Here is a 24,095-nt window from a genome sequence, read left to right as displayed (position 1 = left end):
AATATAGAAAGAAAACTGTTTTCCTTTGCTTGCTGGTTCCTGGACTTTGAGGTATGTGAAGAGACAAAACTCGGGGCTAAATTATTTCATTAGAGGAAATCCCCTTCCTTCTTCCGCATTAGGTGTCTACGTCACTTTCACACAGCTACTCTGCTCTTATGGTGGAAGAGACTTCTTCGTACAAGATGCTTACCGCCGCCACGGTTGGACTTTTGATAGTAGCTTGGATTCATCCAAGCTATGCACTCTATTTCCACATAGGAGAGACGGAGAAAAAATGTTTCATCGAGGAAATTCCAGACGAAACCATGGTGATCGGTAAGACGTTGGCTTTGTCGTTCGGCAAAGCTAGCTTAAGCCATCTGGCTTGCTTTGGGACACTGAACGTGTTAAGATGACTGTAACAATCGTGTTGTTCCCAAATCGCGATTCTTTATTATTGCTCAGATAATTTTTTTTAAAATCATTCGCACCGATTCTCCATTTAAACACTTGAGTGTTTCAAGGCAGATACTGGACTAAATGTGTCGACCGGTTTCGTGACATTGCGTAGGACACGTGGATTATTCACCTGCTCTTTTTTTTTTTTTTAAAGGATGATCCACTCACTGACAGTTGCCATTTGTTTGTTTTATTAAGTCGGCGTCATTAGTAATAATTATATCAATTAATGCGAGAGGCATGCCAAGAAATCAATAAAGAGCTCTATGTGAAAGCGTGCTCAATTCAAAGTGACTTGGTAAGTTTTCATAATAAAAATTCAACAGATGGGTTCTCGGTGGCACTTAGGTTCAGGGTCATCTTATCTTGCAATAAATATTGTTTGCTATTTCAACTGCAACGTGGATACAAATGTGCTCAGAAAGTGCGAGCAAACTCATTTCAATTCATGAGGGGGTTTAGCATTTGACAATTTTACCAGATAGAACAGGGACTCATTTTGATGTAGTAGTCTGCAGACTGTGTTCCATTTTTTTTTAAATAATGATATAATGACCTAATGAGGTGCATTTGTCTCTTTACAGGAAAGTACAGTACTCAGCTTTGGGACAAACACACCAATTCCTTCCTCCCATCCACACCGGGACTTGGAATGCATGTTGAGATCAAGGATCCTGAGACAAAGGTATGAAAAGAACACAAATGTTGATTATCAAGTTTAAAAAAAAAAAAAAATGGCATTGATAGGTAGATTTGTGGAATTAGTGACTCACAACAGCAAGCCCTGATGGGACAATCACAAATATTTAGATCATAATGGTGAGTATGTTGATGTGTTCTACTGTATTGCAAAAACAAAAATGTTCTTGTCCGATCATTTCAGGTCATCCTGTCTCGTCAGTATGGGTCAGATGGTCGGTTCACCTTCACATCTCATACTCCAGGAGAGCACCAAATATGTCTGCACTCCAACTCAACCAAGATGGCGCTGTTTGCTGGAGGCAAACTGGTAGGACCCAGCTTCTGATATTTTCTCATCCACCCTCTTATTTGATTACTTTGATTGGAATCAGCTCAAGGGCTTGGAAACTACACACAGTCTGTTGGCCTGTGCATTTCTAACTGTGATCTTCCCAATGTTGCAGAGAGTCCATCTGGATATTCAGGTTGGCGAACATACCAATAACTACCCAGAAATTGCAGCCAAGGACAAGCTGTCCGAGCTGCAGTTGCGTGCCAGACAGCTTCTTGATCAGGTCGAACAGATCCAAAAGGAACAGAATTACCAGAGGGTGAGTGATACATCGAACAAGCTGCTAGCTTGACTTTTCTTCGCTCTCCAGTGCCTAAAAGGATGTGTCTTTGCGCAGTATCGAGAGGAGCGCTTCCGTATGACCAGCGAGAGCACCAACCAGCGCGTTCTCTGGTGGTCCATTGCCCAGACGCTCATTCTCATCCTCACGGGCATATGGCAGATGAAGCACCTCAAGAGCTTTTTCGAAGCTAAGAAACTGGTTTAGCCGGAGAGTGAAGACAAGCAGCGATGGGGAGCGACAGACACGACACATATGGACAGACTTGAATGACTGGAACCAAGACTTGCCACGCAAGAATTTAGGCAGAGACTTTTTTTGTTGAGTAGCGGCCATGAATGAAGACAGAATGTGCAAACTGAAAAAGGCAGTGATCATTCTTTTATAACAGAACGACATCTAAGTTGCCTTTTTTTTTTTTGTTTCATTCGATTGACAATACTGGGCATCATTTGGTTACGTGTAAAGCAGATTTTTAAATTTTTTTTTTTTTTTGGGGAAATGGCTTCTTTGGGGTTCTGTAACAAGTATACTTTTAAGAAATATTCCCTTTTTCCAGCATCTCATTTCTGTTTGGACTTGCACTTTGAGGCAACAAGCTGCAGAGTAAGGCATTTAAAGATTGTGGAGATGTGTGAAAGACAAACAAGCCACACCCACATTCATAAACCACTACCGGTACATAATTATTACTATCAATGTGTAAATCCGTATGCTTTGTCTGACCACAACATTTTATTCATTTTTTCCCAAATATTTCTGAACGTCACCAACTGAAACACAAATAAGCCACACCCACATTCATCAGCAACTACATAGTTACAACCTTAAAATTACACAATAAAAAAAAAAAAAAAAATCAGACTTTTAGAAGTGTCTCAAAGGGTTTGAGGTGTTGCAATTTTACTTTGTTCCAAGGTGAGGTTATTGTCTAGAAATTGTTTCTGTGATGTTCATGCAGTTCTGTTGTCAGAACATTCTAGCTGGTTGGTATGTGGATTTTTGGGAGGGTGAGTTTTTGTTATACTGTATCTTATTTATTTGTATGGGAATACCACAAAATCCTGTAGGTTCAGTTTTACCTTTTTGCATTGATTGATGGGGAAGTCATAAGGGTACGGATTCGTCAGTATGAAGTTTGAATTTTAAGTTACTGTTTGCAGGTGTTTCATTTAATATGTCCAACTCCATAGGTGCGCTACAGTCAACCATAAAATTTTGTCATGTTGATGTCATCTCCTTATGCTTAATAAAGACATTTGGGCTATTAAAAAAGTTTGAAAGCACTGCTTAAAAAATAAAGGTTAAAAAAAAATACACCAGCAACAGAGATATTTCTGAAAGTTTATTGCTCTGCTTAGGTGTCCCTAAGAGCACGATTCTAAGCACTGATTAAAGAGGAAGTCAAGTCAAACATTTCTTGCATTCTATGAGGTCCCATTTGTCTAAACAGGATTGAGATGAATATTGCCTTTGTGGAATATGAATTAAGTAACAAAATTCATCTGTTTTTATCCCTCTCAGGGAGCGGCCATTTTGCCTTGTGCTGCCGACTGAAAATGACATCACAGCGCAGGATGTCACGTTTATATGACATAGGCACATGGAACATATACAGACAATTTTGATTTGATTTCCTCTTTAAATGCTTGACTGAAGACATCTTTCCACCACAATATTTAAAACCATTGACAATGACAGAATCTTTTATGGTAACACACCAACTGGTACGGTCCTAGCTTGTGAAGAAAATCCTTTTGCGTAGCTCCCCTTGCGCCACATATCACAGCTAGCATTCCTTCTGATTTACTCGAGACGAATGAGTACAAAAAACCTCAACACTAAATACACAAAAGTGATAAAGGGATGAGAGATTTATTAAGTGAAAAGTCCTGCTGTACCTGCACAATAAAAACTGGAACTAAATCCTCACAAACTCCAGCTCGATTCGGTTTATGGAGAAAATGTAAACAGAATTTTATTTGTTACGGTTGTCTTCTAACTTCTAGCACAGCTCGAAGGTGACAGATGGGGGTACTGTACCGTTTAGTGGCAAAAGATAAAAATATATAGATTTTATTAAAATATGCAATAATTAGGCAATCTTAACCCAATGTGTGTGTGGGAGTTTGCAGCGCTCTTCTTGTTAGCACATTTTATAGTTGTATTGTTTCTCTTACAAAGGAAATTGACAACTTATTAGTGTTCAGACTGTCAGATGCTGCATTTTCTTAGCGGCTTCTTCAGACACCTGCTTGGTTGTTTTCTCCGGGCTGGGAGCCGGACTGGGGGCGGGACTGGGAATCGGAGTGTTGGCTGCGCTATTGGGATACTCCCTGTTGCCGAAGATGATGCTTCCCACCCGAACGTTAGTTGACCCGACTTCAATCTGCAATGCAACAGCATCAAAGCTGATCAAGAGTTCATGGTTTGTCAAATAATCAATGGAAATTAGCCAAATGCTAATCACTAATATTTAGCATATCTAGTGTTGCTTATGTAGCTTCTTGTTAGTTTTTTTTTTTTTTTTTGGGAGGGGGGGGGGGGTCTCATGTGAGTTTTCTTATGCTTGCGTCTAGAAATGGCCCTGCATATTTTCTGCCCAGGTCTTCCTTCATACCATTTTTACTCTCTAACGCCATCTTGTGGCAAGTCTTGGGACTCGGGAAAAAAGATAAACCGCTTTGCTTTTTTGAGCAAAAATTGCCCAACCTTTAGGACATTCGACCGTATAATTAAAAAGAAGGAAAAGAAGTGTTTGTAATGGTCGTTACTCACGGCATGTTCAAAATCAGTGGACATCCCCATGCTGAGCTCCACCTCACCCAGAGGCAGCTTCAGACTGTCACAAACCTCTTGTCGCCGGCTCAGAAGCATCTGTGAGCAAGCAAACATCATTTAAGGGGCTAAAGAAGGAAACCGTAGCTACAATTTGGCCTGTGACAAATACGTTTGGATGGACAAATGTATAAATTTGGGGAAAAAAAAAAACCCTCAACAGCACAATGTACCTGAAAGTCTGGATTTGGGCCAAGGGTTAGGTCGTAGCCGTAGCGTCCAATGGTCATGAGTCCTAAGAACTGCAGAGCGGAGCACTGTGACACAATGTGCTTGACGGTATTGACTGCTTCTTCTGGCGGGAGGCCGTATTTACCTACGTTTGCACATTGACGTGCACACGTATCAATTTTTGACGTATCAATTTTTGACGTATCAAAGTTTGACGATGAGTAGCTAACGAGTCAACACTCACTCTGTTCACCACTGGTGTTGATCTGCACCATGACCTTTAACCTCTGCGTGCTCGCTCCTCTGATACGCAGCCATGAGCTGTTGACCTTGTCTGCCAGTTTTGCAGAGTCAACCGTCTCAACCAAGAACAAATTTGGCACACCTGTGGAGAGGGAGACTTAACCAAACGCACATTTCAAAACGCAAATCCGACAGTAAGCCTTTACTCACCCAAGAGTTTGTTGACGTTGTTCTTCTGTAGATGACCAATAAAATGCCACTTGATTTCTGGGCATGATTCTAAAATCTGGAATATTGGATCATTAGAGTAATACAGAAAATGTGCTTTGTAAAAGATGTCAACTCACCATAGGATCTGAAGCTTTATCCACAAGTTCATTAACCTGGTGTTGAGATACGAGCATGCAGTTTATTTATTGTCAATCAAACGGATAAAAAAAATTAAAAAAAAGACTGCTGCATACTCACATAATTTTCTCCAAAGTTACGCTGGCCTTGGTTGTAAGCCTCCACCACCATCTCGGGAGGTTTGGTTTTGCTGACAGCGACAAGTCGAGGTGGCACAGCTGGTAGCGTCTGAGGAAAAATTGCGTCCTAAGCAATGAACTCTTGAGATTATTGCAATATTGAAGTCTCTAAAAAAATTTTTTTTGGTCTATATGTGCCGACTCAGTGCATCCCACATGCATGCAGGCGCACGACGAAAGATCGAGCTGCCACCTCCACCACGCGTGATGTTATGAGCCCCACTCGCTCTTATTCAAAGGTTGACATTTGACAACCTTACATAACCGAATATAGCAACACAGCGCTACCTTCGGGAAACCACGTGAGAGCGGCGCGACCCGCTGGACTTACCCGGGCCGTAACGTACCTTGGGTCGTCGGGATGCAGCCTGGTTGACCCGCTGCACCACCGACTGGAGCGCCTTGCCTACCTCCTCCGACATTGCTATTTTCCACATGACGTCGAGAGGCTGCGGCGTACGACGTAATAGTCTACGTCTCCTGTGACGACAATTGTCTTTCAAAATAAAAGCTAGTCGGAACAGGAAGTACAGGGATCTTCTTCTATTGGTTGTTACTTGGCGGTTAGCAAACAACGTAATGGCGCATTAGCGCCGACAACTGTTCGAAAGTTTGCATCTTGATCTCTCGACTTCACTTATTCTAATGGAGAAAAAGAGAGCTGAAAAAAAAAAAAAAAAAACTACGACTCCCTGGCAAAAAACACGATCGCTCTTGGAGGATGTTCATTTAGTTGTTAAAAAAACATCACAATTAATCGGATTAAAAACATGTTTGAATTTCAATCCCTTTATTCAAAAACAGGACATAATTTTAGATGAATTATGATTCCGTTAATGTTTAAGCAAGAGCAAATGTTTAATTATGATTCAATTCAATTAATGATTCAAGATTTTCAGTTTACTTTTCTTGAGGGCAACAGAAATAAGAGAATAAGAAATTAAAATTCCCACAATTTGGACAATTTAAAATAAAAAACGTATTGAAACTATTAATTGCTTATCAAAAATAATTATCAATTAATTTGATAATCGATTATTTATCAGCACCTCTACTACTGAATAATCTTAGAATTCAATATCTGATCAATTGAGTAACTTATAACATTATTGCATTATCAAACAACAAATAACAAATGAGAGATGAGAGTCATGTTAAATAGACAAAGTCAATTTATTCCTGAAAGAAAAAAACGCAATCTATTCCAGGCTCCAAAATGAATCCCTTTTCATTCAAATTGGCCACTTGTGCATTTCATGCAAGAATGAACAAAAAAGTCAGCAAAAAATCAAAATAAATAAAAGTGACATTTAACTGTACACAGAACAAATGTATATAAATTAAAAAATAGATACTAGGCCACTTGTAGTGTTAACTCGCCGTATTCACAAAACAAACTAGTTGCCGCTGTTTCTATGTGACAGAGGACAGTGACAGAGTTGCGAGCTTTTCTTGACACATTTACAAAAGTCCATGATTACAATGGAGAAAAGTCAACATATCCACATGCTCAGAACTAAGACTGGCCCTGCGTCTCGAGGCGATGTTCCCAGTAGCAAAGAACAAACGCTCCGACGGCGTCAGTGTTGCTGGAATACCCAAAAAAGACTTGGCCAGCTTTGCCAGGGTGGGATATCGAGTTGCGTTAGTTCTCCACCATAGCAGTGGATTGTCCTTCTTGGAGAGCGGAAGTTCTCCAAAGTACTGCAAGACTTCCTTCTGCACCGTGTGACTTTGCTGCTTTTCCTCGTCCTCCTCATCGCTGTTGTCAGAGTCTGACGATGATCCCAGAATAGTGTTAGTGAACGATCCGTCCTTTGGCGCAAAACGGCTTTCTAACGTGGCGGCGGCGGCGGCTGCTTGGTTTCCACTTTCATTTGGCTGTCTTTCTTCCTTTATGACAGCTAGAGCCATGGATTGAATTTTACTTTGGACCTTGAACACATCTCCAGCAGGCAAGAACTTGAGTTTTCGAAAGCGTGGGTCCAAGGCGGCAGCCAGGAGGACAGTGTTAGGAGCCTCAGGCTGAAAACAAAACAACTTTTGCCATCTCTCCGCGATCTGTTCTATCACCTGGACTTGGAATTCCTTTACTGAATCACTTTCAAATGTTGAACTCAGTGTTGTCTTCTTGAGGTTGTGCACCAGCTGTGGAAGAGAAGAGAGAGTGACATATTGTTCCCCGTGCAGAAACTCTGTCACACTTACGAATGGCCCGAGGACTCGGGTCAGCTCCTCACTGAGGTTCCACTGCTCTTGCTTAAGATCCAGGTGGACTTGTTTGCCATTTGGATTGACTGCAAGATCAGAAAGAGCCGCAGCCACGGGCCATCTTTGTCCAAGGAGCCTGGACAGCATGTGATATGTGCCGTTCCACCTTGTACTTACATCGCGAATCAACATTTGTGGTGGCATTCCCATTTGTTTCTGCATTTCTTGAAGTTTGGCACAGGCCACCTCACTCTTCTTGAAGTGTTCGACCAGGGTTCTCGCAGAAGCCACACAATTAGCAATGGTTTGACTGTTTTTCAGTGTGCTCTGGACAACCGAGTTCAGAACGTACCCGGAGCATCTCACAGAAGCCCAGCCGTGCCTCTCCTTCAAAATGGCTGCTGCTGCAACTACAGAGGTCCTGTTGTCATGGACAACCGCCTTCACCTTTGGGAAGGGGATATAAAATTTGTCAGTGGTCTCCTCCAGCAAGTCTGCAATATCGGCAGCTGTGTGATTCTCTTTGAGACGCCCTGTTGTTAGAGAGAAGGACTTCATCTGCCAATCTTCCCCCACAAAGTGACAGGCCACTCTGAGATAGCTCTCCGTAGCCACACTAGTCCAGACGTCAGTCGTCAATGCTACACTCTCCGTGTCCTGAAGGACTGTTTTCAGTTTCTCTGTTATTTGTTGGTGCTTCTTTTCCATCAGACTTGTGAAATGAGATCTGTCCGGCATGCTGTATTTTGGGTTGAAAGCCGAAATCATCTTTTTGAATCCCTCGTCTTCCACCATGGACAGTGGGCGCATGTCAGTGACGAGCATTTTCAAAATGCTGTCTGTGAGCAAGGCGGCTTCTTCAACGGTGCATGACAGAGCTGGGCGGCCAAAGCAGTCCGGGGGCCGTTGTGATGTGCTGGGGAAAAAAAAAATATTCATATGATTGTAATATTTTCAAAATATTAAGAGAAGTAGTAGGGCTGTCACTATGGATTATTTTTCTATAATTTTTCTTCTGTATAATATAGGGCTGGCTGCAGCTATTGAATATTTTAGTAATCTTATGCAGATCGTAATTTATTAGACATAAGTTTGACGTTAGTTATTATCAACAGCAACATAGCTTTCTTAGGACTAACGTTACATCAGTAACGCTAATTACGTTACATAGATTTGACCTCGTCTCGTGTCGTCCGCTCTGCAGGTGTACTGTTGTGGTAAGATAGCACGGTTTTGCAGTGGACACATATCACGGCGTTCTCTCTAATTCTTAATTTAAAATGTTCCCACACCTTCGACATTTTTGGTCGTTTTTTCTTCCTGTTTTTCTCATGGTTTCCCATCTCCCCATCTCATCTTCTATTTTTCCCGCTCCGCAAACAAAACGTCGGTGACGTAAGCGCAGTGTGTCACATTGAAAATAATCAGTGCGAAACCATGACTTGACCTTTACAATTAAATAAACGAGTACCCGAGGCAGAGACAATTTCTGGATCATTTTTTGGGAATCGAGATACTCGATAAATCGTTTCTGCCCTAAAATAATGATAATGTATAATTTAATCTAACCGAACCGAACAAGGAGAGAGGGCGTGAGAAAGAATGAAAGAGATGAGCAGCATCTGTCCTGTGGCGAGCTCCGTTACGTTTGCGTTACGGTACCTTGTATCGGCGACGCTTGTTGAGCTTGAGCTGACTTTAACAGGATGTTTTCGCATCAGATGTTGTATCATCACCGATGTGCTATTGTGAAAGGCCAGTTCTGCGTTGCAGTACACACATTGCACTTTTCTGTCTTCTTTTTTCAATTTGAAATGATCCCAAACTTTGGACATTCTTTGTCTTTTATGGGCTCGTTCCGTCTGAGACTCCGCCATCTAGCCACCTTATTTCACGGCGGATTAATGTGCGTCTAGAATAACAGTCCGTCTGGAAAAATTGTCCCTGAAGCAAAACAACGCTTGCTCTATAGCAATGAAACGAAACCTTGATTTTCGACCTTTTTATTGTAAACGAATTATGAGTTAGTCTTCCTTCCCTGTTGAACTACGTATTAACAACAACCACTTGATTTTTTTTTAATATCCGACCCCCCGAGTATTAGTGATTCTATTTAGTCTAATGAAGACAAATTAACTGAATTGCTCTTCTGGAATCTCAGTGAGATCCGGGGTGCATTTATGAATAAATATTATCTAGACGCTTTCTGTGTAGCATTTCACAAATCATTGTCATATTCTCTAGTAGTGATTATGCTCTCTTAAAAGTTCAATACTTTAGTCACAAAAATCTACCGTTATGTGTTTTGAGCTCAGCCTACATGCACCATAAAAAGTGTATCGTGGGCTAGAGTTCACAAGCAGGTGACAAAGTGATACAGTAAACTGCGATATTTAAGACATCAACATAAGCACAGACTACAAAGAAAATTATTTATTCACAACAAAGCCATGAAACGTTTTACAATTCAAAAACAGTTGTCTTGCTTCAGTTTAACCATGTAAAAAAAAAAGTATCCACACACATGCCAGTCTCATACTCTCTCCAAGGCCTCCAACATTATGATGCTGTTCCCTCGGATGACCTATGTTTGGGACAAAAATCACAACTGTTAACCTGTTCAATATTTACCATTATGATTCCTTATGAGTGTGGTGGAGATGCTCAAGTATTTATCTTGATAGATTAGTCACAGAGTGATTATATTTGTAATTTGCTGACAGTTGCATTCAAATTGCATCTTATCACACCAGTAAGCAGCTGCTTTATACAAACATCATTAGGTTCCAGCTTCACAATTAATACTAAATTCAATAAACCTTACAGGTAGTACAAGCGTTCCTGGCATGCTTATGTACGATACTGCAAATTCAAATGGTAATACTACGGCTTTTAACATTTTCAGCTGTAAATGTTTGGTGCACTATAAAATGGAACTAAAACCTACATGCAATCGTAATGAGGGTATTCTGGGAACAACCTTGATTTTTTAAATGTTCTGTCTTGATCTTTGAACAAGCACATGACAATGTACAAGAAGTAACACTGGATAGTACTGACCACCATGCCAATGGTATGCTGCTGTCCTCCTGGTCCCATTTCCAGAGTGTCATCCACCACCAGGTTCATAAATGGGTCAAACCCTCGAAGGATGCCCTGCACATGTCTGCCTCCATTTAACTTAACTAAAACACACACACACACAATTAAATGCATTAAGATTGAACTGCATAAAGGAATACTCTACTAACAAAATATTGTGAGGGCAGATGAAACCAAAGTTGAGTCGTTTGGGACACACACAAAAAATATATATGCAATTGTTATTTATAAAAAAAAATAATAAAAAAAATAAATACAAAAAAAAAAGGGGGGGGGGGGTAATAACATCAATAAGGTGTACTCACGGGAAAGCTTCTTGTCCATGAACCTAAAAGAAGAAAGCAACATTAGTTTACGTACTGAACGTACTGGATTACAAATGATCGGCTAACGCTTAGCTTGATCTCGCTCGATTTTAAAAGGCGCCATGGCGACGCGGTCATTTCGGCCACAAGCAAACATCAATTTACAAGACAAGTAAAGCACAGATATTGGTTTGAGCATATTACGTCTTACTTTTTCAACTCAGGAGGGTGCGCCTTGCTCATTTTGTCTTTGTTTCTTTACCAGCAAACAGAAAGAATCGTCGCTTTTACGATTCAGAGCCGCTAGAGGAAACGTGCGCTTAACAAACGGAAGTAAATCTGGTATTTCCTAGTTTGAGCATCATGATCATACTGCCCTCTTTCGGATCGGCGTACACTAGCACAACTTCAAAATCTGCTGTAGGAATTTGATTCACTCGTTAAGACAGCATTTTATGAGAGCAGTTTAATTATGACTGCAGTGAAAAACAACAAACCAGTGTTCAAGGTGACGTTTCAAAAGAGTAGAAAGAAATATTTCATAGCTGCTGTTAGAAAAAAACAGTAGCTAGGAACAAAAAGGCACATTAAAAAAAAGACAAATGGCAAGACTGACAGTCTGTACAAGTTTGGTTATTTTGGCATATCCTCGACACTGCACATTTTACATGATTTTGTCCATAAGGTATTTGATAAAATCAGTTAGTTTGAATCACATTTCGCATGTCCCTGAAATTGCTAACCCTCTCATATCAGTGATATTGCGGCCAGAATTTAGTCTCATTAAAAAACTGAAACCGTGGATAGTTGCAGTATAAATATCCACACTTGTGTTTCGTAATTTTCATCACACGTGCACTAGGATTTTGACAAGCTTCAAACTCGAAAAAAAAACTTTTGGAAAATCAGCTTTCTGAATCACATTATACATGAAGATCCACTACATTCAATTCTGACATTTGCCAAAGATATTCACAAAATCAACAAGATTACATATTTTGCTGTTCTCTTCCAGCATTGTCTGCTTGGATAAAAGTTCTAGAAAAAAAACATACTCCAATCCCTGTAGGCTTAATCTTCTGCTTCCTCCCTGGCTATTTGGTGCTCCTGACAATGTTCAAGGAAGGTGTCCAGTGCTGAGAAGCCCTCCTGACAGGGCACACAGTGATAAACGCGCTGCCTTCTTGATGCCGGCTGCTCGAAGGTGTCCATCTCTTTCGTGCACACGCTGCACTCTCTCCTCATTGTGGAGGCGTCATGAAGCTCCACGTGTTGCCTCAGCTGTGACTGCAGAGGAAACACCTCAGTGCAGGAGGGGCACGGGAACTCTCCTTCCACTTCCACGTCGTCGTCCTCCTCTTCCACCTCCTTCCAGGGCCTCCCTGGACCGGCCCGTACAGTCTTGCACTGCGCAAGGCTGCCTTCAACTTCATCGTCTGGTGTATGCTCTGGTAATTTGGTGTTTTTGATGTTGTTACCTGCGGGCTGACCTTTTTTCATGGCACTTAAACATGAAGTCGCAGTGTAGTGGGCATTTAGAGAGAGATGATGGAGGAAGAGCCTGCCGCATATCTTACACGGATAGGCATTCTTTCGCCTGCGCTTTCTTGCCGCCGGCTGGGTCTCGCTCACTGATGTTCTCTTCATATGCGACTTAATGTTGTGCTTCTCTTTCCTGTGCATGTAGAGTTTGGAGGTATGCCTAAAGACCATGCTGCGGAAGCACCACTTACAATCTGCTTTTTGAATGGGATTAGTGGATTTTTAACATGATCTGATCTTCTCTGAGGTTGGTCTGCTTGTGGCGTTGTTATCTGGCCTGTGTGCAGAGGGGGAGCTTGTCTGCGGGAACAAGTTTGGACTCTGGTTCTGCTGCAGTTGAACGAGATCTGGGCGATTTTGTGAGTCCATCCACACACCTGATGGGAATACAAAGTCAGACACATAGGATTGGCATAGCATGGTTCACGTAGCCACGGGAATAATGAGATAAATAAATAAAAACGTGCTAGCTTCTCACTTTCTCCTTCTTTGACACGTCAATGTTAATCTAAATTCACAAATTGAGCAACACCGAACTATGAACGCGAAACATACGACTTTAAAGACCAGTCTGTTCACTTTGCTACTACCACTAGCGTGTAGCTAACGCTAGCGAAATATTTACATTGAGAATAAATAGTCTTTTCGACAAAAAAATATCCTTACCTTAGCGCCCAAATATGCACAGTTGCACAGCTGAGTAATACAATAGAACAGATTGTAACATTGTAGAAAACATGGACAAATAACACGTTTAGCTTGTCGAAAGGCACGCTAACGCTACTGCAAAGTTTCAGGGGGCGTTACAATATATGTAACGTCACTTGCTGATATCCAATCAGCGTTTGGCGCAGTACCCCATTTTTGTACCTCTTATTGGCTAAACATAAATCCGAATTGACCACACAGACAACGTGACTGGCCGAAATTAAGATCAATCGTTTAATATAAACAAGTAACACTACAGCGAATACTGTAATTATTAAATTCGTCCTTTAAGGCTTAAGTAAACGTCTGCTAATTCAACAGCGCGTATTGACTCAAATAAAAATCTGGCATTGATTGAACACAAGACATTCATGAACACATTTTGATTTGGTCAAATAAAGTAGGAAAAAAAATAATCATGGAATGAACAATATCCTGATGGTAGCCAATAAATGTACGTGAAAGAATAACACTCATAGGTAGGGAGTACATTTTAGCAAAAGCAAAAATAAAGAAAAACTGACAGAAAATACTGCCTAAACTATATTCATTTTTTAAAAATTTAATTTAGGTACAAAGATTTTATGGGCGCCAAGCTTAAATAAAGATTTGCAGTGAACTGACAGTAGAAAAACTTAATGATTTCCTGAACACTAATAAAAAAAATTCAATAGCTGCCAGCCAAGCATCCAATGCACAACAAATTTGACATCAACACCACGAGTAAATATTTACTTGGTCAATGATTAGACGATAAAAATCATAACAATATTAAATTTTCATTTAAGAGTTTAACGTACCAAACCAAATCAACATTTGCTGTTAAAATGATCTCCTGTAATGACCAAAAGTGATTAACAACCCACCAATTTACATTCATTCCAAAATCTCCTAGATTATTTATAAAGGTGGATGCAAGAACAACCTGGCCAAACAAAAACAGCAGGACTGCTGATGAAGCAATTTTGTCACACCATACTGTAAATGACAGGACTACACTACATGACAAAGATATCATCACATATTGTGAGCGGTGCAACACTGCTTTCAAAGAACTGACTCAAGTACTTGGACTAAATGAAGTTTAAATACACACTAGTACTCTTCAGTACTATTGACTAAATTACTTAATTCCCCCTTGCATCAAAAGAAGACTGCTTGTTGGCAAATATTGACAGAGACCAAAAATATGTAGACATGATTTCTCTGTGGTTTGAAACTCCAAAAATTCAAAGCTTAGACATTTCAGTATAATACTGTAGTCTTATGTGGCTTTGGGAACGGCATGAGTTGTTGTTTAATTACCTCAACCGAAATATTAAAATATTCCATTTTACAATAATGTATTACTTCAATCATAAAGTAAGGCCAACTAAACAATAAACGCTAAAGCTACATGAGCTCAATTTCCCTTCAGGCAGTTAGAGCCCCTGAAAATCACAAGTAAATCACATTTCAGACAAAATTGCTTTCTGACAAGGTGAAATGTAACATCAACATTACACAATTAGTCCGCTTAAGAGCTTTTCTTCCTTTGATTAGCTGATTGTGCATTGCAGATAAGTCTTCCGGTTTCTATTCCGCTCATGCTCATTTTAAGTGAAACTTATCCTAAGAGTTGGGAGTTACACAGGTTTTATGTTATTTTTAAACTCTTCAGAGTGTTGAACTATTCTCAATGCTAGACTTTTAGATCCTAAATTCCTACCTCACAGCGAATATTCAGTATTTATTAAAACAATAACTTAAAAAACTCTGTAAAAAATATAAGATGTACACCATCATTGATTAAAAGGATGATATCAAACACATTCACAATCCATCAAAATCAAAATGCTCTTAAAACACATTAAACAGGGGAAACAATCAAGAGCTGCGTGAATGGATCAAGACGACAGGTGTTTGTGTGTGCTTCTATGTATAATGTAACATCCAGTGTTGAATTGCAAAAGATTCACCGTTTTCACAGGACTGCTTTTGCGGGCTCATCGGAAGGCTCGCAGACAAATGTTCAAGCACATTATAGAAAGCTATAAAGAGGAGGCCTATCTCTTGTAGTGGCTGGGCGCATCCGCAAACATGTACTTCAGTCTGTAAGCTTCAGCCAGAAGAAGGCCAACTTCTTCGTTACCCCAGTGGATTGTGGGAAGATTCTGTAATAGTATAAGAAGGCCCTGAAGAGAAAAAGAACATCAATTTCAGGTCCAAGCAGAAAGTTATCCTTTATGACAATGACCCAGAACAGAAGAACTAACTGAAAACATTTTGGAATTGCTCATCAGGAACTCAAAACTTGTAAATGTGTGGCGTGACCCACACAACATAACACTTACAATCCAATCAATAGAAGTGTTATAACATGGGAATATGCATATTTTTTTCCCCCAACTAATTAGAATTTCTAACAGGGTTGTGTATGACTAGACATTTCACATCCAATGTGTTTTATTTAGTTGGTTCCAAGTGAACAAGTAGAAAATTAGAGTAATCGTCAAATTGTCAGGTAGACTCATTAATCACTGTCATTCAGAACAACGATGTCAAGCTTTACGGTTACAATAATTCATCTTTGGATCTATGGAGTATTTGAAAGTACTAAAGTAGTCTGACTGTGAAGTGGCAAAAAGATAAGCATACCTGAAAGTCAACCATGGAGAGAATTTCTTTGCGCCACTCAATGAGAAAAGCGGCACAGACATACAAGTGAAAGTGGGAGAACCCTTCTGCTTCAGCCTATGGAAAAACAAAAAAAACAAAAAATGAAATGCAAGCAGAAGTTATTCATGACCGTCTTAAATTTCAGTTTTTTATCATTTTTAAACAGCACTTTTTCTCAGTGCAGTGCTGTATGAATAAAATTAATTCTGACTGCACATGACATTCAAATTAAGAAGGGAATTTCTATTAAAAAAAAAGAAAAAAAAAAGCCAAAAGTAAACACAAAGCTAATCTGGCCGGGGTTCAAACCCATGCTAGAAAAATGACCACCATTCAGAGATAAAGCCAAAGCATGTTTCTTCTAATATTTCATTTTAATTTTCAAGGGAAGGAGGGCGGCGCCAGAGCGCCCTCTATTGACGAGTCGCCCCTGCTACACAGGCTACTTAAATTCAGAATGACACTGAATAAGTCACCTGGTAAGTATCCCAGAGGCGGATTGTGCAGCGCAGTGGCAGCTCCCTCATCAACAGATTGTTCATCCACCGGAAAGCAAATTGTAGATATTCCACTTCATATTTTTTGAAATGATTGTGAATGTCCTCTGAAGGCAGAAACACACACATACACAGCTCAATTTCAACATGAATTAGCTAATAAGTGTAGTATTAAAGTTCAGGCCTAATATTGTACAGGCTCCATTTTTTGCAGGCCTGTTTTACAGTGAAAAGGGTGGCTGATGAAGTATCTACCATCGATCCGACTGACAAGTTCCTCTAAAGCTTTGACTTTGTTCTGGATTCCCGGTTGAGCGAAGGTGTAATTGTCCTAAAACAACAGCAATTTTCACAACCAAAGCACATTTGAAGACAATGAGAAAACTACCAATACACGTGCAGACCTGTATTCCGTCCAGTAGTTTGCTCATACACCAGAAGCTGTCAGCCTCAATGTTTCTCTGAATGTCCGGAGACAAAGCAGCCACTTCAAAGTTTTCCATGTCCTCCACTAGAAGAACAAACAACACTGAATGACACCAGACTTATCTGCCATTGGAATACCATTTTTAAAGTAGAGGATGTTAAGCAGAAAACTCTGGAGATTCAGATTTTCCCCATGAGAAACTTACTGACAAACTCAGACAGGAAGACCACGAAAAAGGGCGTGACCAGATCATTAATCCCCTGGACATAACCACTGGCCGGGTGTCGGATAGCCCAGATGAAGAGGATACGCTCAAACACCTGAGAGATGACAACACTATTTGAAAAATCCCAAGTAAAAATGTGTTACAAGTTCAATTTTGTCCAATCATGTTTACATTCTAGAACATGGGAATAGAAATGGAGTTATCAAACATTTTGGGTGCGTTTGTTAGAAGATTCCATGAATACTGTATTGCAATTAATCACGTAGTTTATACAGAGTGGGTGTGGTCAATATCATATTAGCTCAAAATCCGTTTACGTACATATATTGAGGGGATGAAGCATAAAGTGTTCTTTTCCTTAGTGAGCTATTTATTTACCTCTTGCACTACAGGCTGCTGGAACAATGGAATCAGAGGGTTGGTCCTTGGAATGTCGATGTGAATCTGCCAAGAAGAAACAAACATACAGGCTTCATTACTACAGTGAGTATAAAGGATGCACCGAAATGAAAATTCTGGGCCGAAACTGAAAAACAAGAAATCGGCGACTCAAAAGTGAAATTCCATCGCCGCCCCGGTGAACCGTACCTGTCGGTACGTGTCTTTGTAGTGCTCATCTGTTCTGGAGTGGTAATATTGCAGAATGAAGCCAAAGTATTCCTCTCGTTTCCTTTTGAGCACAAGCTCCCTGCGCTCCTTGTTGGCAGGCAGATAACCCTTTTCGGGAGCAAAGAGAGGAGAGGTGCTATCTCAAAACAACCTGAAAGTCAACTCATAGGCTACTTGCAATGCCGCTTACAGAGAGGAGCCTCCACGTGATTGGACGGACTTCCCTCGGTATGCCTGACCAGCTGTGCTTTCGCAGCTCCTCTGAAAGCAATCGAGAATTGCCATATACTCATTACCACACGTGCGGAGATCATGTCCTACCAAGGTCAGTGTTGGCACTAGCCAGCAGTTGCTTGAATTTGTCCAGCCGGCTCTTTTCCCGCACTGTCATGGGAGGGGCTCCTGATGCGTTCTGGTCTGAAATGCGAGCCACCAGAGGGATGACAGGTCGAACAGGGAGAGACTGTTGCTTTTGCAGTGTGGAGCGAACTGTGGAAGGTCAGAGAAGCACTGATTTGTAGGCAGCAAAAGATTTGCCTTTTAAATGAAATAAGAAAGCTAGCTGTCATTGCAACAGCCCCATAAGACTGAGAATCACCCGCTAAGATGCTCAGCGGTTATTCAGGTTAAAGTAAGTCAAATAATCTCCTACCTGAGGATGTAGTGAGGTGGATCTCGCTGTTGGACTTGACCACCTTGCTGTTTGCAAGCTCGTGCTCCGTGTCCTCCTCTGTTGTGTGTGAAATCCCACTTTGGGTAACACCAGCAGCATCCTGTTTTTCAATAGACAATACATCTTTATTGATAAAGCGCTTTCACAACAGCTTTCACCGTAACAAAGAACCCAAGTGGAGTAACAGTAATTTAATCACTACGAATATTTTCTCAATTGCCCAATTGTACATTGTAAATTTCAGATATGTTAGCATGTTATTTTCCCTATGTTCTAGTGCACATGATTTATTTTGACTACACATACACCCTGATGCCTTGATGATAAAAAATAAAAATTTGTCATTAAGCGGCTACCTGCTTCTGGGTCAACGCAGAACGCAGTCCAGATGGAAAGGAAGAACACAGGGCGGGGCCACCGAGAAAATCCTCCTCCTCATCATCATCATCAATGTCCCAAGCATCGTTCGTGCTCCGAGCAAACTCATGGAAGCTTGATGTCTTTTTAGACTTGAGATTGTTTAACTTTGGCTTTGTGTCTTTTGGATACCTGTATGTAAAAAAAAAAAACAGTAAAAAAGAAATTAATTTGTTTTGCATTTCCTGGTGGTGATTGACAGCATGAGAGCACTTACGAGCGTCGCAGCCGTGGGTCAAGAGGAGGATGCTGCGCTCCGTAAACAGGCTGCACGCTGGAGAAGACCACAAGTGACGTGAAGACATGTTCACACAACCTCACAAATACCTATTGTCTGTGTTCATGGCAAGAGTCAACAAAGAAAGCATCTCAACAGTTATCACCAAAGAAAATGCCTCAGCTGGTTATTTTTTCTTTGAAGCTAATGTCAAACATAATCCTTAACCCTGTCACTTATTCATATCAGCGCATCACTGCACATGGGGGCAAAAAGCTGTGGTCATCTTTTGCTGAAAGGAAGACAAACTGGTTGGCAAAGTGGCTGAGATGTGATAATGGCTGTGTCTGTCAAGACTTGTTTTATCAGGAGAAAGCCAGGAAGAGATGAGCAGAAGTCAACGCTGAGTGTCTGTGTTCTAGTAAAATGCTCAGGTTTCCAGTCTTTACACCCTTTTTAGTGTTAGTGTGCATGCCAGAGTTTGAGACAAAGGCAGCAACACCCTTTTGGTGCAGGTCCTGATATTTCTTATCTTTATAAGCAGAACATTCTGCATTTAGGACAAACGAGCAGACAAAGAAAACACAAAGTGAAACTGCGAGGCTCTCCAGGTCAGGAGATTAATAACAGCGATACAAACTATCCAGTCAGCGCTAGTTAGCCCAATGCTAGCAGTCTGCCGGTGGGCCAGCTAGAGTGTATAGCAAGCGAGTGGTGAATGACAGAAGCCGTAAGAAGGCAGAGTGGATTCTGTCAACGAATGCCAGGGACCCGTTTTAATTTTTTAACTCCAAAAAGAGTAGAAAGAAAAACTCAAGGTGAAGGAATTTAACTACCCCAGCTAAGACAGCTCATCTGCGGCACATCGCCGACGTATATCCACAACCAGTCAAAAACATGAAAGGCAACCAGTGAACGTTACATTTCGTGTCATGTCAAGTTATTCAATTCATAACAGGACATAAAGCAATAAACAGAAGCGCGAGAAGGGAAAGTCTTACCTTCCGGGAACCTTAGAATTTCTCCTCCAAAAATTGATCCTGTTCTCGGTGGCCATACTCTGTAAAGACAGCCCTCCCTTAGGCCGACATTGACATCGGCTCCCCGCACCAAGCAACCACGAGGAAAACCCTTCCGTCAGCCATTGACGACGACTCGGTTCCCCTCTGCCTGGGCTTGGATGGACGGTGGAAAGGAAAGCGGTTTAGTTACGAAAGTGACGATGTGGAAGATAGGAGAAGATGGAAGTCGCCATCTTGGTGCACACTGACTGAAGTCAGGCTTGTGGTTGGTGGGCGGGGCGAACAGGTGTAGCGCAGGCAGCCAATGGGAGACAGCGAGGGAGGGTCCTGGATGGCGTTATAAACACGCAGAACCAAGACACGTTATAGAAACTTTGTTGTTGTTAAACTACTTTGGTCGGCGTTCACAATGCTCACCCGTTTTCCGTGTTGTGGCTTTTTACAATCAGGTAGGGATCACAAACTTTGATTAATCAAAAGTCGTAGATAAAAACAACGGTGTTTATTATTAAGTCAAGGAAATCCATTCACTGGAGAAGCTTTACGAGTAAAATCGAATATACTTTGCTTTAGAGCTGAAGAACAGTGATAAAAGCCCCTAAAATGCTACAGGAAAAACGGAAGTAGATTTATTGTAAAATAAATCACAGACCACGAATCAAAAATGTTTCTTCTGCATTTTGGACAAATACTTCTTTTTTTCCTCCAATGCTGCGTTTAAAGCTTCAAGCCACACGAGGGCATACTTTCTTTGTTACACATGAAACCGCACACTGTTTACAGTAAATATTCATTTAACTGCTTTTTACGTCTTCATCTAGTAGGCAGTTTAGAAAGTAAGATGACCATTATACCAATCGAGCATCTTTCTTTGTGCTTTGAAGTGATCTAAAAAACAGAACTAACTTGATTCAATTCAAGGCACATGAACCTTCAGGTCATTGGGTTTTATTCAAATGCAGGCAAATGGATATTGTTTGGTTGTGTTTTTTTCCACGTTGTCTTTCACGTGATAGTCTCATACGATATTTGAATTGCAGGTGCTCTTTGATGTGTGTTTGTTTAGGAAAATCACTGCAAATCCCCTTTGTCTTCACATACGCCAGTCGCCAACAAACTCCTACGGGCTAAATACAGGTGAGCTCGGGACGACAAATTCTTAACTTTTTGAAATAGATCGTGAGTTTGTTTTGCCAGGCTTGGAATAGATGCTTTTGTGTAACATTCTCACAGAGAATAAAGCCATTCATTTTCTGGATATGCTACACCATAGTGATTTCCAAGTGATGAAGAAAGAATTTGAACTTTGCCTTAAGCAGATCTTGTGACTTTTTTCTGCTGTGATAAGATGTGAAGTGGTCACTTTACAGAAAATAGATGATTGCTTAGAGGAGATGCATCAATTCGGTCACACAACAGAACAATGATGAACTCTGTGTGACCAAGAGCTTGGGGCAGAACATATTTTTTTTCTGCATCAATGGAACTTTTTACGGCTGGACTACTTCTCTGTCATAAAAGAGGTTTATTTCTCGATACGCATTCACTTGAAATCTTACCTTATTTAATATTTAGTACTATTCATGTTTAATATGTTTGCATGATATTAAGTGTATGATGTATTTTTCCATGGCACATGCTTAGCATAGTTTAGGCCCCTAGCTGTAGTTTGTTGTGCTCAGAGAGCTTTTTTTTTTTTTAACGAAAAGAAAACAACACTGAAGAAAAGTTGCGGAAAACTTTACGAGCAGAAGTCAGGATTTACTTTGAAGTGAGCATTATTCTAAAACTTTATAAATGCGAAGGTAAGTTTCAGTCTTCAAGTCATGCTAATAAATGTTACGTAATATGTTTAAAATGTGTTGTACAATTTTAAGATGTGCTTTGTTGTTGTGAGTGAATGGACAACTTTAATCCAACGCTTAATGTACCTACAGAGAGAAATTCATTTATGATTCTTCTTTAGGCACATGGTGATGTTTGAAGTCAGCGGGTCACCAATAACTGCTCTCACACTCTTTCACTGTTACCAAGCCATGGAGGATTCTGTCTTCTATGAGAAAGGTAAGAAGCTGATGATGGATGATGGAAAGTCACTTTTCTTTGAGAGTTTAGTTTTAGGGGGGCTCTCAGTATATCTGCCTCACTGACAAAAGGCTTGAGATTATAAATTGAGTAATGAACGAATGAGTGATGAATGTGTTTAGTGGACCCTGTCATGGATATAAAAAAAATTATATAGACCATTGTCAGAGTGCATCACAAGTCTTCAATTTTATGGTACCTAAAAATTGGTGCTCAACACAACTTATGAGCAAAGTGAGGCAGTCAAACACTCGTGAATGAATGTCATATCGGGGTCATCCAGATGAAGCTGTGTCTCTGTGGACCAAAACTGATCACAATAGTAAAATGACTGCCAGACTACTGTCACACTATCTCACACATTGTGGGGAGTCGAGTTGGCTCAGTTAAATGACGTTGGCACACTGAGCGGGCATTTGTAATTCTTTCTACGACATGGATGCTTGTGTAAGTCGCAGTCACCAATGCTGCAAGTCTTTTGGAAGATTTTCATGTGACGTTTAGCTGGTAAATTTGGGACGCTTCCTATATAGCATATTTTCCGGACTATAAGGCTCACCGGACTATAAGGCGCACTTTCAATGAATGGCCCATTTTAAAACTTTGTCCTTATATTAGGCGCACTGGACTATAAGGCGCACCATTAATGCATCATGTCAGATTTTTAATCCAAATCAAATCATTCTCCATTTTATCTTTTTCAGACGCAACACATTACTTTATAATCACAAAATAATGATCCATAGTCTTTTTGATTCATGATTCATAGTCTTCAGCGGGCCACTTATGACACAATGCTTCAGGCCAGTTCAAATTTAGGAATTCGGTCCATATGTAAGGCGCACCGGACTATAAGGCGCACTGTCGGCTTTTGAGAAAATTGTAGGTTTTTAGGTGCGCCTTATAGTCCGGAAAATACGGTAATAATTAGCGAGAATGACTTGCTTCTCAACAGTGTATAATCAATGTAAAAGCTATTTAACTGAAAAACAACAACATGAATAATAAATTGAAAAAACATATTTCATATGATTACATCTCACCCCTACAACATTTTAGTTCCTTATCCTAGACAAATGAAAACATGTTTCCCAGATGACTCGCAATTCACTTCTAAATTATTCCAAAGAAAAGCTTCTACCTTTGATCTGCTTGCTACATCTGTACGGTTAGTTAATGACTAACACATCTCCAACTACATGGCATCCACATAAATGGGATGTAAGCCACATACCCAATGAAAAATAATGGAAAATTGGCACCTCAGAGGAATAGCTCCATTGATTGGATGTATAATGTAAGCCCTGACTGGCACCTGCATCTGAACATCTGTGATTTCTCTCTGATTAGACTTCAAATTGCAATTATTTTCTATATCAATAGCGCACGTTAATGAGACTTTTTCTTTTTTTTTCACCCCCGCCAGGGTCTCAATCGCCATGCACCGTTCACGGTTTAGTATGAAAATCTGTGCTTGTTTCTCCAGAAGGCTCACTTGATCACAGTGCTGGGCGACAGCTGCGCTACAAATCAGAGCCCATTTACTAGTGACAGAGTCATTAAAGCCTGCTCATCTCATAAAACACAATGCACATGGTCAAATACCACTCACTCCATTCACACTCATAACTCAGTCTACTGGGCACACACTCACAGATCCCATTACGGTTGCACACAATCCCTCACAAAGTTAAACTGAGCATGCAAACTAGAATGGCCATAAGGATGATAATAATGGTAATGTCACAGAGGTAAAGATGTATATTTGGTGCAGAACAGCAGTGTGTATACGGCGTCACGCCGAGTGTACGTAATTATTGCTTTCAGGTGCAGCTACACAAAACACAGGTAGGATATGGAATA

The 24,095-nt window shown here is 40.6% G+C and overlaps 7 protein-coding genes across 12 annotated transcripts in view; 2 read left to right on the top strand and 5 right to left on the bottom strand.

Moving 5' to 3' along the window:
- The first annotated feature begins 116 nt into the window (after positions 1-116).
- Positions 117-3,029, top strand: tmed4 (transmembrane p24 trafficking protein 4). The gene is made up of 5 exons (XM_049752447.2): positions 117-318; positions 1,026-1,126; positions 1,325-1,450; positions 1,587-1,733; positions 1,812-3,029. The coding sequence occupies exons 1-5, from the start codon at positions 159-161 to the stop codon at positions 1,959-1,961; spliced, it is 684 nt and encodes a 227-aa protein (XP_049608404.1). The 5' UTR covers positions 117-158; the 3' UTR covers positions 1,962-3,029.
- A 57-nt stretch (positions 3,030-3,086) lies between these two features.
- plpbp (pyridoxal phosphate binding protein) lies at positions 3,087-6,050 on the bottom strand. 2 transcript variants are annotated; one of them, XM_049752440.2, is made up of 8 exons: positions 5,881-6,050; positions 5,475-5,582; positions 5,354-5,389; positions 5,217-5,292; positions 5,008-5,148; positions 4,766-4,908; positions 4,533-4,631; positions 3,087-4,143 (listed from the first exon to the last, which is right to left on the bottom strand). In XM_049752440.2, exons 1-8 carry the CDS (start codon positions 5,968-5,970, stop codon positions 3,961-3,963), a joined length of 876 nt encoding a protein of 291 aa, XP_049608397.1. In that variant the 5' UTR covers positions 5,971-6,050; the 3' UTR covers positions 3,087-3,960. The 2 variants fall into 2 exon arrangements, with proteins under 2 accessions (XP_049608397.1, XP_049608398.1); XM_049752441.2 differs by having other exon boundaries at positions 5,865-6,002.
- A 637-nt stretch (positions 6,051-6,687) lies between these two features.
- LOC125987860 (E3 SUMO-protein ligase ZBED1) lies at positions 6,688-9,681 on the bottom strand. Of its 3 annotated transcripts, XM_049752412.2 has the most exons (3): positions 9,407-9,681; positions 7,742-8,660; positions 6,688-7,681 (listed from the first exon to the last, which is right to left on the bottom strand). In XM_049752412.2, exons 1-3 carry the CDS (start codon positions 9,619-9,621, stop codon positions 6,995-6,997), a joined length of 1,821 nt encoding a protein of 606 aa, XP_049608369.1. In that variant the 5' UTR covers positions 9,622-9,681; the 3' UTR covers positions 6,688-6,994. The 3 variants fall into 3 exon arrangements, with proteins under 3 accessions (XP_049608369.1, XP_049608367.1, XP_049608368.1); XM_049752410.2 differs by having other exon boundaries at positions 6,688-8,660; XM_049752411.2 differs by lacking the exon at positions 9,407-9,681 and adding an exon at positions 9,037-9,393 and having other exon boundaries at positions 6,688-8,660.
- Positions 9,682-10,162: 481 nt separating this feature from the next.
- snrpg (small nuclear ribonucleoprotein polypeptide G) lies at positions 10,163-11,512 on the bottom strand. The gene is made up of 4 exons (XM_049752456.1): positions 11,363-11,512; positions 11,152-11,174; positions 10,805-10,929; positions 10,163-10,328 (listed from the first exon to the last, which is right to left on the bottom strand). The coding sequence occupies exons 1-4, from the start codon at positions 11,392-11,394 to the stop codon at positions 10,278-10,280; spliced, it is 231 nt and encodes a 76-aa protein (XP_049608413.1). The 5' UTR covers positions 11,395-11,512; the 3' UTR covers positions 10,163-10,277.
- Positions 11,513-11,602: 90 nt separating this feature from the next.
- si:ch211-148l7.4 (uncharacterized protein LOC563603 homolog) lies at positions 11,603-13,521 on the bottom strand. Its single transcript, XM_049752449.1, has 2 exons — positions 13,360-13,521; positions 11,603-13,070 (listed from the first exon to the last, which is right to left on the bottom strand). The coding sequence occupies exon 2, from the start codon at positions 12,862-12,864 to the stop codon at positions 12,223-12,225; it is 642 nt and encodes a 213-aa protein (XP_049608406.1). The 5' UTR covers positions 12,865-13,070; positions 13,360-13,521; the 3' UTR covers positions 11,603-12,222.
- Positions 13,522-15,030: 1,509 nt separating this feature from the next.
- Positions 15,031-20,398, bottom strand: tbc1d22b (TBC1 domain family, member 22B). Its single transcript, XM_049752421.2, has 14 exons — positions 20,127-20,398; positions 19,126-19,182; positions 18,848-19,040; positions 18,471-18,591; positions 18,140-18,307; positions 18,009-18,079; positions 17,798-17,926; positions 17,588-17,653; positions 17,189-17,303; positions 16,961-17,067; positions 16,812-16,887; positions 16,536-16,663; positions 16,039-16,134; positions 15,031-15,575 (listed from the first exon to the last, which is right to left on the bottom strand). Exons 1-14 carry the CDS (start codon positions 20,180-20,182, stop codon positions 15,447-15,449), a joined length of 1,512 nt encoding a protein of 503 aa, XP_049608378.1. The 5' UTR covers positions 20,183-20,398; the 3' UTR covers positions 15,031-15,446.
- A 32-nt stretch (positions 20,399-20,430) lies between these two features.
- Positions 20,431-24,095, top strand: part of myt1b (myelin transcription factor 1b) — a 68,275-nt gene continuing 64,610 nt past the window's right edge. Inside the window, exons 1-3 of one of the 3 annotated variants that reach the window (XM_049752389.2) lie at positions 20,431-20,596; positions 21,214-21,284; positions 22,114-22,211. In XM_049752389.2, coding sequence (XP_049608346.1) covers positions 22,118-22,211 — 94 coding nt within the window. In that variant the 5' untranslated portion in view covers positions 20,431-20,596; positions 21,214-21,284; positions 22,114-22,117. Of the gene's footprint in view, positions 20,597-21,028; positions 21,085-21,187; positions 21,285-22,113; positions 22,212-24,095 lie in introns of those variants that run through there. The other 2 variants (XM_049752390.1, XM_049752387.2) reach the window with 2 other exon arrangements.

The sequence above is a fragment of the Syngnathus scovelli genome, chromosome 2 (genome assembly GCF_024217435.2).
Source record: "Syngnathus scovelli strain Florida chromosome 2, RoL_Ssco_1.2, whole genome shotgun sequence".
Taxonomy (NCBI): domain Eukaryota; kingdom Metazoa; phylum Chordata; class Actinopteri; order Syngnathiformes; family Syngnathidae; genus Syngnathus; species Syngnathus scovelli.
The sequence above is the reverse complement of the archived record's forward strand: the minus strand, read 5'-3'. Positions and strand labels throughout refer to the sequence as shown.

Coding starts and splice junctions, on each gene's coding strand:
- tmed4 (XM_049752447.2), top strand. CDS start 159: ATGGTGGAAGAGACTTCTTCGTACAAGATGCTTACCGCCGCCACGGTT. Junction 1,451..1,586: donor TGTTTGCTGGAGGCAAACTG/GTAGGACCCAGC, acceptor CCAATGTTGCAG/AGAGTCCATCTGGATATTCA. Junction 1,734..1,811: donor AGGAACAGAATTACCAGAGG/GTGAGTGATACA, acceptor GTCTTTGCGCAG/TATCGAGAGGAGCGCTTCCG.
- plpbp (XM_049752440.2), bottom strand. CDS start 5,970: ATGTGGAAAATAGCAATGTCGGAGGAGGTAGGCAAGGCGCTCCAGTCG. Junction 5,390..5,474: donor GTAACTTTGGAGAAAATTAT/GTGAGTATGCAG, acceptor TCTCAACACCAG/GTTAATGAACTTGTGGATAA. Junction 5,293..5,353: donor ATAAAGCTTCAGATCCTATG/GTGAGTTGACAT, acceptor CCAATATTCCAG/ATTTTAGAATCATGCCCAGA.
- LOC125987860 (XM_049752410.2), bottom strand. CDS start 9,621: ATGGCGGAGTCTCAGACGGAACGAGCCCATAAAAGACAAAGAATGTCC. Junction 8,661..9,406: donor ACAAGCGTCGCCGATACAAG/GTACCGTAACGC, acceptor TTTTTTCCCCAG/CACATCACAACGGCCCCCGG.
- snrpg (XM_049752456.1), bottom strand. CDS start 11,394: ATGAGCAAGGCGCACCCTCCTGAGTTGAAAAA. Junction 11,175..11,362: donor CACCCTCCTGAGTTGAAAAA/GTAAGACGTAAT, acceptor TTCTTCTTTTAG/GTTCATGGACAAGAAGCTTT. Junction 10,329..10,804: donor AGCATACCATTGGCATGGTG/GTCAGTACTATC, acceptor TCCCAAACATAG/GTCATCCGAGGGAACAGCAT.
- si:ch211-148l7.4 (XM_049752449.1), bottom strand. CDS start 12,864: ATGGTCTTTAGGCATACCTCCAAACTCTACATGCACAGGAAAGAGAAG.
- tbc1d22b (XM_049752421.2), bottom strand. CDS start 20,182: ATGGCCACCGAGAACAGGATCAATTTTTGGAGGAGAAATTCTAAGGTT. Junction 17,304..17,587: donor AGCAGCCTGTAGTGCAAGAG/GTAAATAAATAG, acceptor GTCATCTCTCAG/GTGTTTGAGCGTATCCTCTT. Junction 16,888..16,960: donor AACTACTGGACGGAATACAG/GTCTGCACGTGT, acceptor CTGTTGTTTTAG/GACAATTACACCTTCGCTCA.